The sequence below is a fragment of the Manis javanica genome, chromosome 13, assembly GCF_040802235.1.
Source record: "Manis javanica isolate MJ-LG chromosome 13, MJ_LKY, whole genome shotgun sequence".
NCBI classification, from domain to species: Eukaryota; Metazoa; Chordata; class Mammalia; order Pholidota; family Manidae; genus Manis; species Manis javanica.
The window spans coordinates 67,449,098-67,461,464 of record NC_133168.1 but is presented as its reverse complement, the minus strand read 5'-3'; the positions used below and the strand labels follow the sequence as shown (position 1 = coordinate 67,461,464).

General features: G+C 39.2%; 1 protein-coding gene across 3 annotated transcripts in view; it reads right to left on the bottom strand.

Moving 5' to 3' along the window:
• CCDC170 (coiled-coil domain containing 170) overlaps nucleotides 1-7,784 on the bottom strand; it is a 78,798-nt gene extending 71,014 nt beyond the window's left edge. The window contains exon 1 of one of the 3 annotated variants that reach the window (XM_073219763.1): nucleotides 7,237-7,784. In XM_073219763.1, the coding sequence (XP_073075864.1) occupies nucleotides 7,237-7,311 (75 nt within the window). In that variant the 5' untranslated portion in view covers nucleotides 7,312-7,784. The remainder of the gene's footprint in view (nucleotides 1-7,236) is intronic. The other 2 variants (XM_073219764.1, XM_073219762.1) reach the window with 2 other exon arrangements.
• Between the last annotated feature and the right edge of the window lie 4,583 nt (nucleotides 7,785-12,367).

The following is a 12,367-nucleotide window of genomic DNA, read 5'->3' as shown; positions in this document are numbered from 1 at the left end:
CATTTATTGTTCAGTTCTCTATACTGTAAGCTCAATAGTTAGAAACACTGCCTTCTACATTGTAACCCCATCTGTTGGAGGCACACTTTTTTTAAGTTTTATTTCAATCTTACAGAAGAGCTGCAAGAATAATCCAATTAACTTAAGTATATGCTTCCCTTAGATTCAAAATGTAAGAACATTTTACCACATTTGATTTCTTCCTTTCCCTATGTGTACATTACGATTTTGAATCATTTGTGAGTAATTTACAGAGAACATGGCCTTTTATCCCTAAATACTTCAGCATTTATCTCCAAAGAACAAGGACATTCCTTTGTGTCCCATTATCAAATTGAAGAAATTTAACAACAATACCATATTTTCTCAATAATCTTTCTTAGAACAACTATACATGTGCTGCATGTGCTGTTGGGAATGCTTAGTCTGTTTAATCTTGAACAGATTCTCAGCCTTTCTGTGACTCTCATAACATCAGTCATGAGATAAAACTGACATAAGGCTCCATGATCACCGGGAAGAACACATCGCTCAAAAAGAATCACCACAACTGCCAAAACGATTAACCTGAATCTATAAGGAGGAAATATTAGGCATACCCAAACGGAAGGACATTCTACAAACTGTATTCTTTTTACACACATGGCCCCTGTTCCTGCCTAAGGGCCTGCAGTTGATCTTGTTATTTCTGAGAACACTCCCTCCCAACATCCTCCCCAGTTCAGCACAGACTCCTCTCCCTGGGGAGCCCACCCTGCCGACCCTAACCCAAGCAGGCCACCCTTCCCCAGTCAGTCTCAGGCCTGTTATCATGCTTTCTGTTCTTTTCAAAGCATTTACCACTCTTCTCTTTTTTTACCGTAAATTATCTTGTTTGTGTGTTTACTTTTTTATTACTTATTTCCCCCACAAGAATATAACTTTTATGGAAATGGAAGCTGATCTGAAACAGTGCCTGCTTTAGAATAGACACTCATTTTATAGTTGCTAAAGGAAAGAATGTCCATATCTTTGGTGCCTCACAAAGAGTTTGAGACTCCAGTGAAAGGTCGCCGGGTTGGTGACTGACACGACGTCTGATTCACTAAGCAAGAGTCTTTGTTTTGCATTTCCTCCCAAGTTCTCATCTTTGCTTTGTCCAAACATTCACAAGATTTCAGTGTCAAGACTTCCTTGTTGGTATTCACCACTACTATCCATCGCTTTTACCCTGAAGTAGAGGAGACTTAGAAATGTGATAACTACAGTCAGGTTTTAAAACTGTTCCCCTTGGCATTGACATTAAGGGTAGACTATGATGTCCTGAAAATGCTGAGAAACCCATTTCTGTACAAAGCTAACAGGGAAGTCACAAGAGGGAAATCACAGGGTAAATTCAGTCAATGAAAAGGGAGCTATGTCAGTTACCCAGATATATAATTCATATACTTATTTTTATAAGCAATATTTATTCTTATTCAGGCACTATCTAAATATGTAGGTATCGAAGCCATGATCAATAGATACAGGGCATCAGTAAGAGACAGGATGTAGTGTTACTGGTCCATTCACCAAATGCCTTTGAAATTTTCTGCCTTAGATCAAAGCCACCAAAGCACCAATTTCAAAGGGAAAAAAATTGGAAGAGAAACAAAGAAAAAAAGAAACCTTGGGTAAAGTACATAGCATAAATAATTTCTGGTGCAGCAAAAGTTACTCCCTCTTTCAATTAAATTTTTTTAAGTTGTCCTTGAACACAGAAAAAAAGTCTTTATCACTAGTCAACTCAACTCAAGTACAAACCAAGGAGCATTCACTATTGTTTCAAATATACTGCACATTATATTTGGCAACATTAAGTAAATACACACACAATCATTAAAAAATATGCAAAGAAAATCTTGCTTTCGGTTTGGTGTTTAAAAACTTCTCTCCTACTTGTCCCTTGAATGCTTTCTTTCATGCTGCGTTCTAAAGCCAGGTGGTCCAAGGAAAATTAGGTAAGAGTGACTAAGAGCTGTAGTTGAAATAAACAATATCAAATGAGTCAACTGGATATCAAATGAATCAACTGGTTATCATTTACTTTATAAACTTTTTACTTTTAAATAATTTTAGACTGAGAGAAAAGCTGCAATATCAGAACAGAGTCTCTGACTACCCTTGACTCAGCTTTTCCTAATATTGATAACTTGCATAACCGAGGTACGTTTATTAGAACAAGGAATTTAATATTGGTACAATACTATAACATACTGACCTTATTCAAATTTCACTAGTTTTTCCACTCATATCCTTTTCCAGGCTCCCAAATCGCACTTAGTTTCATGTCTCCTTGGCTTCCAACAATCACAATCTTGACTCTTTTGAAGAACACTGGTCAGTTATTTCGTAGAAAATCCTTCAAACTCAGTTTGCCTAATGTTTTATCATGGTCAGATTGTCATCATTTATTTTAGATAGTATAAAGCCCTTTTTTATTTAAAACACGAGGAAAACCTGTAATTAGCTAGTTCAATCCCTACCAATAGAGTACAATTTCTAGGATTCTGTCCAATTGTTTCATAGTCTAAAGGTATATATTCCCCTGGTCAAAGGGAAAAAATCATCCTGTTAACCTTTATAGCAGTATCTCAAATATTTTATATACTTTCTTCTTCTCAACAGCTCACCACCGCATCTGTATTTTTGTATTTTAAGCTTTTTTAGAAGCTCTCTTACTGAATTTTTATCTGGTTGATCTCTCAGATACTAAGAAAAGTACTCTAGTTTGGATTTGTCTATATCTCCTTTGAGTTTTTGCTTCTGTCAACTTTTGTTTCATGTATTTGGATGTCAAGTTTTGATGCTATGTTATTGCATACACATTTAATATTGTTATAACTTCCTGGTAAGTGAAATGTTTTATAATTATGTGACAGTGAGATAATTGGTATCAATATAGTTAGTGACCCTCTTTACCTCTGGTAATGCTTTTTTTGTCTTAAAAGTATTTTGTACATTATTATTATTATATGTAATCAGCTTTCTTTAGATTATCATTTGCCCGGTAAACTCTTTTATACACTTCGCTTTCAACTGTTTCATATACTTTTGTTTATATGTGTCTTTCAATAGCATATACCTAGATTTTTTTTAATTCAATCTGACAATTTTGTCAGTTAACAGAGCACTTAGTCCTTTTATATTGTTTGTAGTTACTGATATATTTGTATTTGTTTCCATAGTCAGTTTGGTTTTTTTTCTCTGTCTTCTGTTTTTTTTCTTTCCTTTCTTGACTATGTAGGGAGTTTGCCTTGTGACTTAAGTTCGTTTGAAGATACGTGATTAGATTCAGATCTTCTCTTAAACCTAAGTTTGATTAAAAGCAGGAGGGGAAAAAGGAAAAAAGAACAGAGCAAACTAGAAGAGGGAGGAAACCGTTCTTTAAAAAGTGGAAATGGACACCAATTCACACCTATTAGGATAGGTAGTATAAAAAAGGAAGGCAGGTAGGTAGGTGTGAAGGAAGGAAGGAAGGGAAGAAAGTAGGATGGAAGGAAAGAGAAAAGGAGGGAGGGAGGGAGGGAGGTAAGGAGAGAGGGAGAGGAAGGAAGAAAATACAAGAGTGGACGAGGGCTCGAAGACACTGGAACCTTTGTGCATTGCTGATGGGAAAGTAAATGGTACAGCCACTAAGGAAAACACCATGGCAGTTCCCCAAAAAATTAAAAATAGAGTTACCATATCATCTAGCAGTCCAAGTTCTGGGTATATACCCCCAAAAAACTGAAAGATCTTGTAGAGGTTTTTGTACACTCATGATCACAGCAGCATTATTCACAATAGCCAAAGGGTGGAAACAAGCCAAGTGTCCATGGACAGAGCAATAGTTAAACAAGACATTGTATATATGTATTCATATACAATGGACCACTATTCGGCCTTAAAATGGGAGAAAATTCTGACATGTGCTACAACATGGATCAACCTTGAGGACATTAGACTAAGTGAAACAAACCAGTTACAAAAGGACAAACAGTATGATTCTTCCACTTATATGAGGTGCCTAGGGTAGTGAAATTCAGATGCACAAAACAGAATGCTGGCTGCCAGGGGCTACTTAAAGGAGGCAATGGGGAGTTCCAGTTTAGGGGGTACAGAGTTTCAGTTTTGCAATATGAAAATAGTTCTAGAGATGGATGGTGGTAATGGTTGCACAGTAATGTGAATAAACTTACTGCCACCGAACTGTGTAGTTCAAGTGTGGTTAAGATGATAAATTTTGTTATGTGTATTTTTCCACAATTTTTTAAAAAGTGGAAATAAAGGGAAAATTGACTTGATTTCCTTCATAATCATACGTGACCAGCTCTCAGTCCTCTGCTTTGAGGAACTTTGCTTTGAGTCTATAGTTGTTCATAACTGTGTCGCTATTTACATTTGCCTCTCATAACAGCCTGTCAGAGAGTTACTCCCATTAGCCCTTGTTTTACAAAGAGGAAAGAAACTGGCTCAAATTCCCAACAATAGTCTACACTGGAGCCATAATTTTAGTTCAGGTCTCCCAGGCATGTGAAAACAGTAGCACAGCAAAGTAGCTGGAAAGTCACCACTGTTTGTACCTCTGATACAAAATCCCAGTACTTTTCACTAAGTGAATGCTATAGCTTTTTCCCAGCTGATGATACTACACTTAGATTTGGTAACATTTTTCAGCTTCCATACTTTATTTCAAATGCATCGCAAAGTTACACTGTTCTGCCCAAAGGTGTATTTGTAAATTTCCCCAACGCGTGTTTCTGTCCTCCAGGCTTGAGCTGTTAACACTTCAATTCATGTAATATTGCTCTTGGTGTTTGTCACATTTTCTAGCCTAGTAAAACTCTGCTGGTGATTTAATTAGCAGTAAACCCAACCTGAGAAAAATGCAGCATTAAATTTGTTTCATGGATGATAACAATGAACCAGTCATCTGTTTATGTGTCTGTGTCTCTCAGTTGTGAGATCATAATTCTTCACTGAGAGTAGGGACTGTATCAAATTCACTTGTGTCCTCAGTCCCTCCCATGGATCATCAGTAACTAATTATTGAGGTGGTGGCTGAGGTATTGATAGAAGTGTCAGTAATGGCAATATTACTGTAGTAGGTGGTAGGGTGTTGTGATGTCAAGGCAAATTCCAGAAGTTATAAGGAGTAAGAATAGCTAATGTTAATAAGCACTTGTCTGTCACTCTATGGACTCTTTACATATATTAATTGTGAAACCACAAAATTATGCTAAAATAAATATTTCAGGTGAAGAAACGAAAGTTAGGAGACCTTAAGTAATCTTTTTGCCCAAGGTGTCACAGATAATAAGTGGTATGATCAGTCTCTGCAGTATTCTGTTTCTTCATACAGTTGCACACTATCCCTGCTTAGTATTTTAATGTCTTTCTATGCATCCTGGTGTGGTAGGAAAAGTACTAAACTTTCAAAAGAAAGATATTTGAGTCCACTATTTGCTAATTGAGCAAGCCATTCCATCATCTACACAATGAGAAATTCCCGTCTTGCCTACCTGTTATAAGAATGTCTCAGATGTAGTATTTTGTAAACTGAAAAATTAACAGTAATAAATACTGGCCTTCCTGCTTCTACTTTTATTCTCAGTAAAATTCAGGTCTTTCTAGTCAATTAAAATCTTGGGATTGGTGGATATTTTCCTTTATGTAGATAGTAAAATTTATACCAAAATCTCAATGTGAATCAATAAGATTACTCAATATGATCACTTATTTATTGCTAAAACTTACTTATTTTTCCACCTTTACTGTGGAAAGCTCTGGCAGATACCACCAATAAGGAACATCACCAGTAGTGGAACAAACTGATATTCATGCAACTCCTGGTATGACACACTGAGTCACATCACTTACATAGTATCTCCCAAAAATCTGATCATAAAAAACAATCACATTAACCTATTCTACAAACAAATGACCTAGACTCTGTAAAAATACCAGTATCACCAAAGGAAAAGAAAGATTGAGAAACTATTCCAGGTTCACACAGACTAAGATACATAACAACTAAAAAAAAGGAAAAAAATTTCTGCAGTAAATAGCATTATTAAGACAACTGGTTAAATTTTTGTTGATAGTGTACATTAGATAATATAATTGTAACAATGTTAAACACCCTGAATTTGATCATTATATTTTAGTCAGAGAATGTCCTTGTTCTTAGGATACACACCCTAAAGTACTTAGGGATGTAGGGTCATGATGTCCGTGATTTACTTTCAATTGGTTCTCCAAACAAATATAAATAATAGAAAAGCTATTAGGTACTTATGCAAGGGTTAACATTCTTAATTCACAAACGACACCAGAATAAAATATGCAAATATCAAATGGAAGAAAATTTGGCTATTTTCCACAGATATGCCAAGAATCGGAGAAATCTAAATACAGGTCAGATGTAAGGCAACAATCAAAGCTACTGAATATTAGAAGAATTCCTTATAGCATGTTGGAGAATCCACCGCATGTTCTGAATCTAAAAGCAGCTCCCGAGATTCCTGTGGTCAGTACGGCCAGGCTGAGGACACCTCTTAGGTTAACAGTTCAGCTGCACACAAATTTCCCAATGCCTGGCAACCACCCTTGACACACTCTATGCCTGGTGGGCCCCTAACAGCAGGTCCAAAAGAGGGTACTTAACCCAGGCTGAGCCAGCCCGAGCGTCGTGTGTGTGTTTGTGTGTGTGTGTGTGTGTGTGTGTGTGTGTGTACACCTCCTGGGAGTAAATAAGTAAACAGATCCCATGACAACTGAAACTGAAGTATTCTTTCTGAAATGATTAGCACCAAAAAGACCAGCGACTTTGCTCAGGACTGGTATGAATCCTACCACATCAGAATTCGAAGCAACTGCTCTAAATCACGTCTCAGTAGCTCGTAGCGTCAATTAAACCAAAGAATTATTCGCTCCCGGGAGAGGAAGGGGGTGGGGGTTCTACAGGAGCCCGACATTCACAGGATTTAACCCATTTAAATGGTCAGAGAAGCAAATTGGTGCAACCTAAAATGCAGACGCACTTCACAAGCCCAGGGCCTGCCCGTATCTTGCAAACGGTGGGCGGCCGCCGGCCCGGCCGGTCCCTCCAAGGCGGCGCCCATCCGCGAGCGCCCACCGCGCCCTGGAGAGGGAAGTTCGCAAACCGGAGCGCCTCGCGCGTCCTGGGCCGCCCGCCCTGGGTGCTCTCGGCGCCGCCCGCGGCGGGAACCGTACCTCAGACGCGGGCGCCAGGACGCCGGGGCGGGCGCGGTCCAGGCTAGCGGAGCCGGAGGAGCCGCCGCGACTCATGTCGGCCGACCGCGCGGCGCGCCGGGCCCCGCGAGCGGCTGGGAGCCGGGCTGCGGCGCGCGGGGCCGCCGGGCGCGTCTCCTCGGAAACGGGTCCACACGCGGCGCGGCGGCGAGCCCGGGAGCTGGCGGCGCTCGCGGGACGCGCGTCCGGGCCGGGCCGCCCTCTGTCGGGCCCGGGGTCCCTGCGCCGGCGCCGCGGCCGAGCGGCAGACACGGGTCGGAGCACCGGGCTGCGCGGGCTCGCAGCGCGGTCTCCTCCGCGAGCGCATTCCAGGTCTTGTCCTCAAGTCGGGGACAAGCGACAGCGAGTGGCCGTTGCCAAGGGCGCTGGGGCGCGCGAGGTGGAGACGCGTGCAGACACACAGGTGAACGGCATTTACTCAGCGCCTACTGTGTGCAAACGCTTCTGCTCGCAGCCCCGGAGGCGGCTTCGAGGGCATGCGCAGAAAAGGGTCCCGCGCCGGGTTTACGGCTCCGCTGGCCCAGTCTTGATATTCTTAGTGATTTTTGAACGAAGAGCCCTACATTTTCATTTTGTACTGAGCTCCGCAAATTATGTAGCCTGTCCTAGTGATGGTCCTTTAATTTAACTTTCTCAACAATCCTGCAGGCAAATATAATAGTACTCCGAGTGTCAGTAACAGCCACAGCTCCCCGTGATGAGACTCACAAGTGTTCTTCCAAGACCTGCCCTAAGAGCTTTCCACGTATGATCTCATTAAATAAAACAAGATTATGAAGTGGGTATTAGAATAATCCATTTTTTGAATGAGGAAACAATGATAGGGAAATGAAATAAATTAAGAGTATACAGCTGATCAGTGGTGGAATGAGGATCGGACCTGTGCTTTATAAAGCACAAAGGTGAGTAACCCGCCTAAAATCCCACTATTTTTTGCAGAACCTAAAAAATGGAATCACTGTTCACCTCACGTTAAGGCCCTTGGTAGACCTGTGTGCTTTCTAAAATTAAAAATCGGAGAGAGAGATGGCGATTTCTCTTCATGCCATCTACATGCATCCAGTACTCTCTCTGAAGACTTTTTGCCCTTGACAATGGTTTCTGATTTTACAGTAACACTACCAAATATCCAATCCAGTATCACCTCAATGCTTTCACTTGAAGCAACATTTTTTAAAAAAAACCTTAATGGACACTAGGCTTTCATAAATCTCTTAATAGTACAGTTTGTAATAAACATGTTTTCAAATTGCAGTTTTTCCTTTCAGTAGCATCACTACACTACACACTTGTTAAATTTTCGATGAAAAAACACTGCCCAAGGAAACGCAAAAGTTAGGAAACGTCAAAACACCTGGAGGAGAACCAACCTGAGAAAGTCTCATGCGATAATTTCAGAATTCAATTTTATGAAGTCTAATTCTGGTAACTCTGGTCAACTGGGCAACTCTCCATGATAAGAGATATCAATTTGCAGTTTTTAAACATCAGTGTCGGTGATGGATGGGTTAATTAGCTAGACAGGAAGGTTCCTTTCACAGTGTGTGAATATACCAGATCGTCACCATGCACCTTAAAATATTTTATGATTTTATTTGTCAATTATGCATCAGTGAGGCTGAAAAAAACAAATGCACACATATGAAATGTATTTACTCAGAGAAACATGTTTCTCTGTGTGAAAGCAATGTACTTTTGAGGTAGGTGGTCACAGAAAAAGTGAGTAGCCTGGCCCCTGCCCGGATGTTTTTGAGCTTCCTGGGATGTCCAGACGTGAGCTGGGTGAGTCCTCACAGCAACATCTGATGACGTGTCCTTTGAGAGCTGAGAGGGAGGATTCTGAGTACAGTTGCAGGTCTGAGATGAAACCTGGAAGGGATTACAATTTGGGACTAGCTGGGACTATGGTGATAAAAGTTGAAGGCTGGCAAGGGAGGAAGTAAAAATGCACAAAGCATGTCCCAGCCTAGATTTCTCCCAAAACCACATGTGTGGGCAATGTGTTACGAACTATACTCCCTCAGTGCAGATTTCTGTGTTTTCTTTATAATGACAGCAAACAGGAAGCTGCCAATTGTGTGTCCTAGCACACCTCACATAACTACTTTTTTTATAGAAATGGGATCCCCCAAAGTAGATGCCAGGCTGAGTTTGGACTATGGTGTATGGGAAGTCAATTCACTGGTCAAGGTTTTGAAGAGCAACATTATGAATGCTTCACCCAAAGGAAGATAACAGGGCAATAGTAGGTGGGATATATTGGTAGAGATAGAGGGGGCGAGGAGGCCTGCAGGAGGGGGCTCTGTCCTAGGTCAGGTGAGAGCTGGGACTGTGGGAATGGTATGCCAATGGTGAGGGGAGAAAATTTGGAGATGGAATCAGCTGGATTCTGAGCTACTCACATAGGCCAGAAGCATGGGGAGGCCTGTAGACAGCAAGGAGATGGAGCAGAGGAGGCAGAAGAGAGAGTTCGTTTGGGACAAATTTAGCTGATCGGGGAAGGCAAATATTTTTTGCAGTTCGGGAACAGGAAATCCCATTTGGGCACATCCAGCTTAAACCAAAATTTCCAGCTCATTCTGCTATAATGTTAAATTTTATCCTGAAATATTTTTGTAATATGAGGCATGCTGAAATATATGTTAAATAAACATGGTATCTGAGAAAAGATAAAAATGCTTCAGAAGTATCTCTGGGGTGATGCAGAACTCTCCCTTTCTCTCCCTCTTATTCCATCTAAAACTTCGGCTTTTCTTTTGAGCTTTCTTTTGGCACCATAAATATATTATTACTCTGGTTTCCTCCTTTTGTTTGTGTGCTTGTTTGTCTTGCAAATATACCTATTTCTCAAGGGAAAATTTTTGATACAATAGCAAGTTTGGGGGCTTTTTATTAATACTTAGAAACCTGACACTGAAACCATTCCTGTGACATTTTAGTTGTCTAGAGACTGTTTTTAAAACTTATGTTTGACTTAAGTATTTTCCTAAACAACTGAATGAAATGTTGCCAAAGGCTACGAATGACTACTTTAGTCATCCAACAGAGATTCCTCGGGGAAATAGAGACCACGAAAATCTACTGCTATTGTGACAGCATTTAAAGGTCTTTAAAGCCATTCTCAGCCCTCCCTGAGACTTGAGTTGTTCTCTTCTTTGTTTGAGCCCTCTAATAAATAAGTCCTTCTTCAGCAATGATTTAGTTTTACCAATTCATCCTAAAACAAATCCCTGTCCCTTATTTGTTCTGTTATGACAACGTAGCCTAGTTATAAAACAATTTGTCGATGTCACTACCACAGATCTTCATAAATTTTTGTATTGCTTATTTTTAAAGACCATTTTCTTTTTCTCCATACATATGACTGTTTCCAATGTTTTTTTATGCCTAAAATAAATATGATCCATTTTACAACTTTACTGTAAGGTAAGTTTAGAGAACCACTGAGAGCTCACTTTATGGAAAATAACCAACTCATGGACCTCCCGTTCCACCACTAAAGGAAATTACAGATCATTCTGTTAAATAAAAAAGCAAAACACTTACCAAAATTTAAAGTACTTTAAAAATATTTTAGCTGGGTAAATAGAGGGTAATGATAAACACCCATGATAAATACATTTTTTTCTGAACTTACATAATTTTTATCCAACACATTTTAATTCAATTTTAATCTACATTTCCTCAACTAGCCAAAACAGAGCTGTTGTACATGACACCATCCTCCATGGCCTTACTGAAATGATCTTTCAGTTGTAAAACTATAAGTTTGAAATAGTTTACTATTTTAGAAAAACTGTTGAGGGATTAGTTGTGCAATCAGTGATTGGTCGGGTCATGCACAACACGACCGCACCACATGTTAAGGGACACCATCCACACTAGGGTCCTTTTTCTGGTCTCTTTAGTGCCAAAAAAGTAAAGATAAAATATCTTTAAACAGAAACACACATAAAACAAGGCTATGTATTGATCAGTCAATGAAAATGCTGTGACCAAAGTTTCACAGGAACCTAGTCTCGTGTCTCCCCTAGGAAAAATGGTTCAGTATTTGCCAATTGTGTGTTTGAAGCAACTTTATAGACTACAATTACTGTGCATAACAAGAATCTACTGTATTCCACTGGAATTAGACACGGACTAAACTTGACCTTCACTTTGCAGTTTGTAGGATCTGCTGTTTGTTGATTGTACAGAATGATATCTTTGAGTTCCCAATTTAAATCTACATGTATTTTCATTCTGACAATTGCCATTAAATAACTAGTATTTAATGCTGTGATAATTAAATGGAATAAGCCAAATGTACTTCCTGCTAATTTGATACATGACTATGTAATATGAATTTTTTTAATTTTATATTCTTATTAAAAATTATCCACCTTAAGTAAAAATAGATTTTCCAAAACATTCTACAGGTACAAAGTTTTGGGAATTTTATCACACATGACAAAATGATGTGAATCTGTGAATCTTTATTTTCTCTGCCTCATAGAATTTTTTATTCTATCCATATTGTAAACTCCTGAGGGATGAAAAAATGAAGTGAAGAATAAGAATGAGGTCAAACAGTTGCACCATTTATCATGTATTCTAAAAAGCAAACCAAATGTTACTTAGAAAAAATAATAACTTTTACTGTGTTTGCTGGCTATTAATTTGGTACAATTTTAAGTAAAATTAATGGTATCAGCAAAAAGATGTGAGAATCAAAATTCATTGTGCAAAATATCCTTGAAAGTATCAAAGAGATTATAAAATTCTTTGAAGAAAAATGCAACAATGATGTTTACAAAAATAGTTTTGGTTGTTAAGACAGCAACAGAATCTTTAAAAGACAGGTTTACAACATTGAAAGAATATTACTGCTGTATCACTTCAGTAGATGTATTGAAAAGTTGGAACTGATCCGTGCAGTTGGCAAATTTTTCCCAGGCAAAAGCCAGCCCTCCTCCTTAGAAGCTGAAAATAAAGAATAGACTACCCAGTGAAAATGTGGTAGGGTCAAGCATTTCCCCAACTTTCACAAAGTTGGCAATCAGTATATTTACCCTTAATTGAAATCAGATTATAAATGACATCTAGTTCTTTT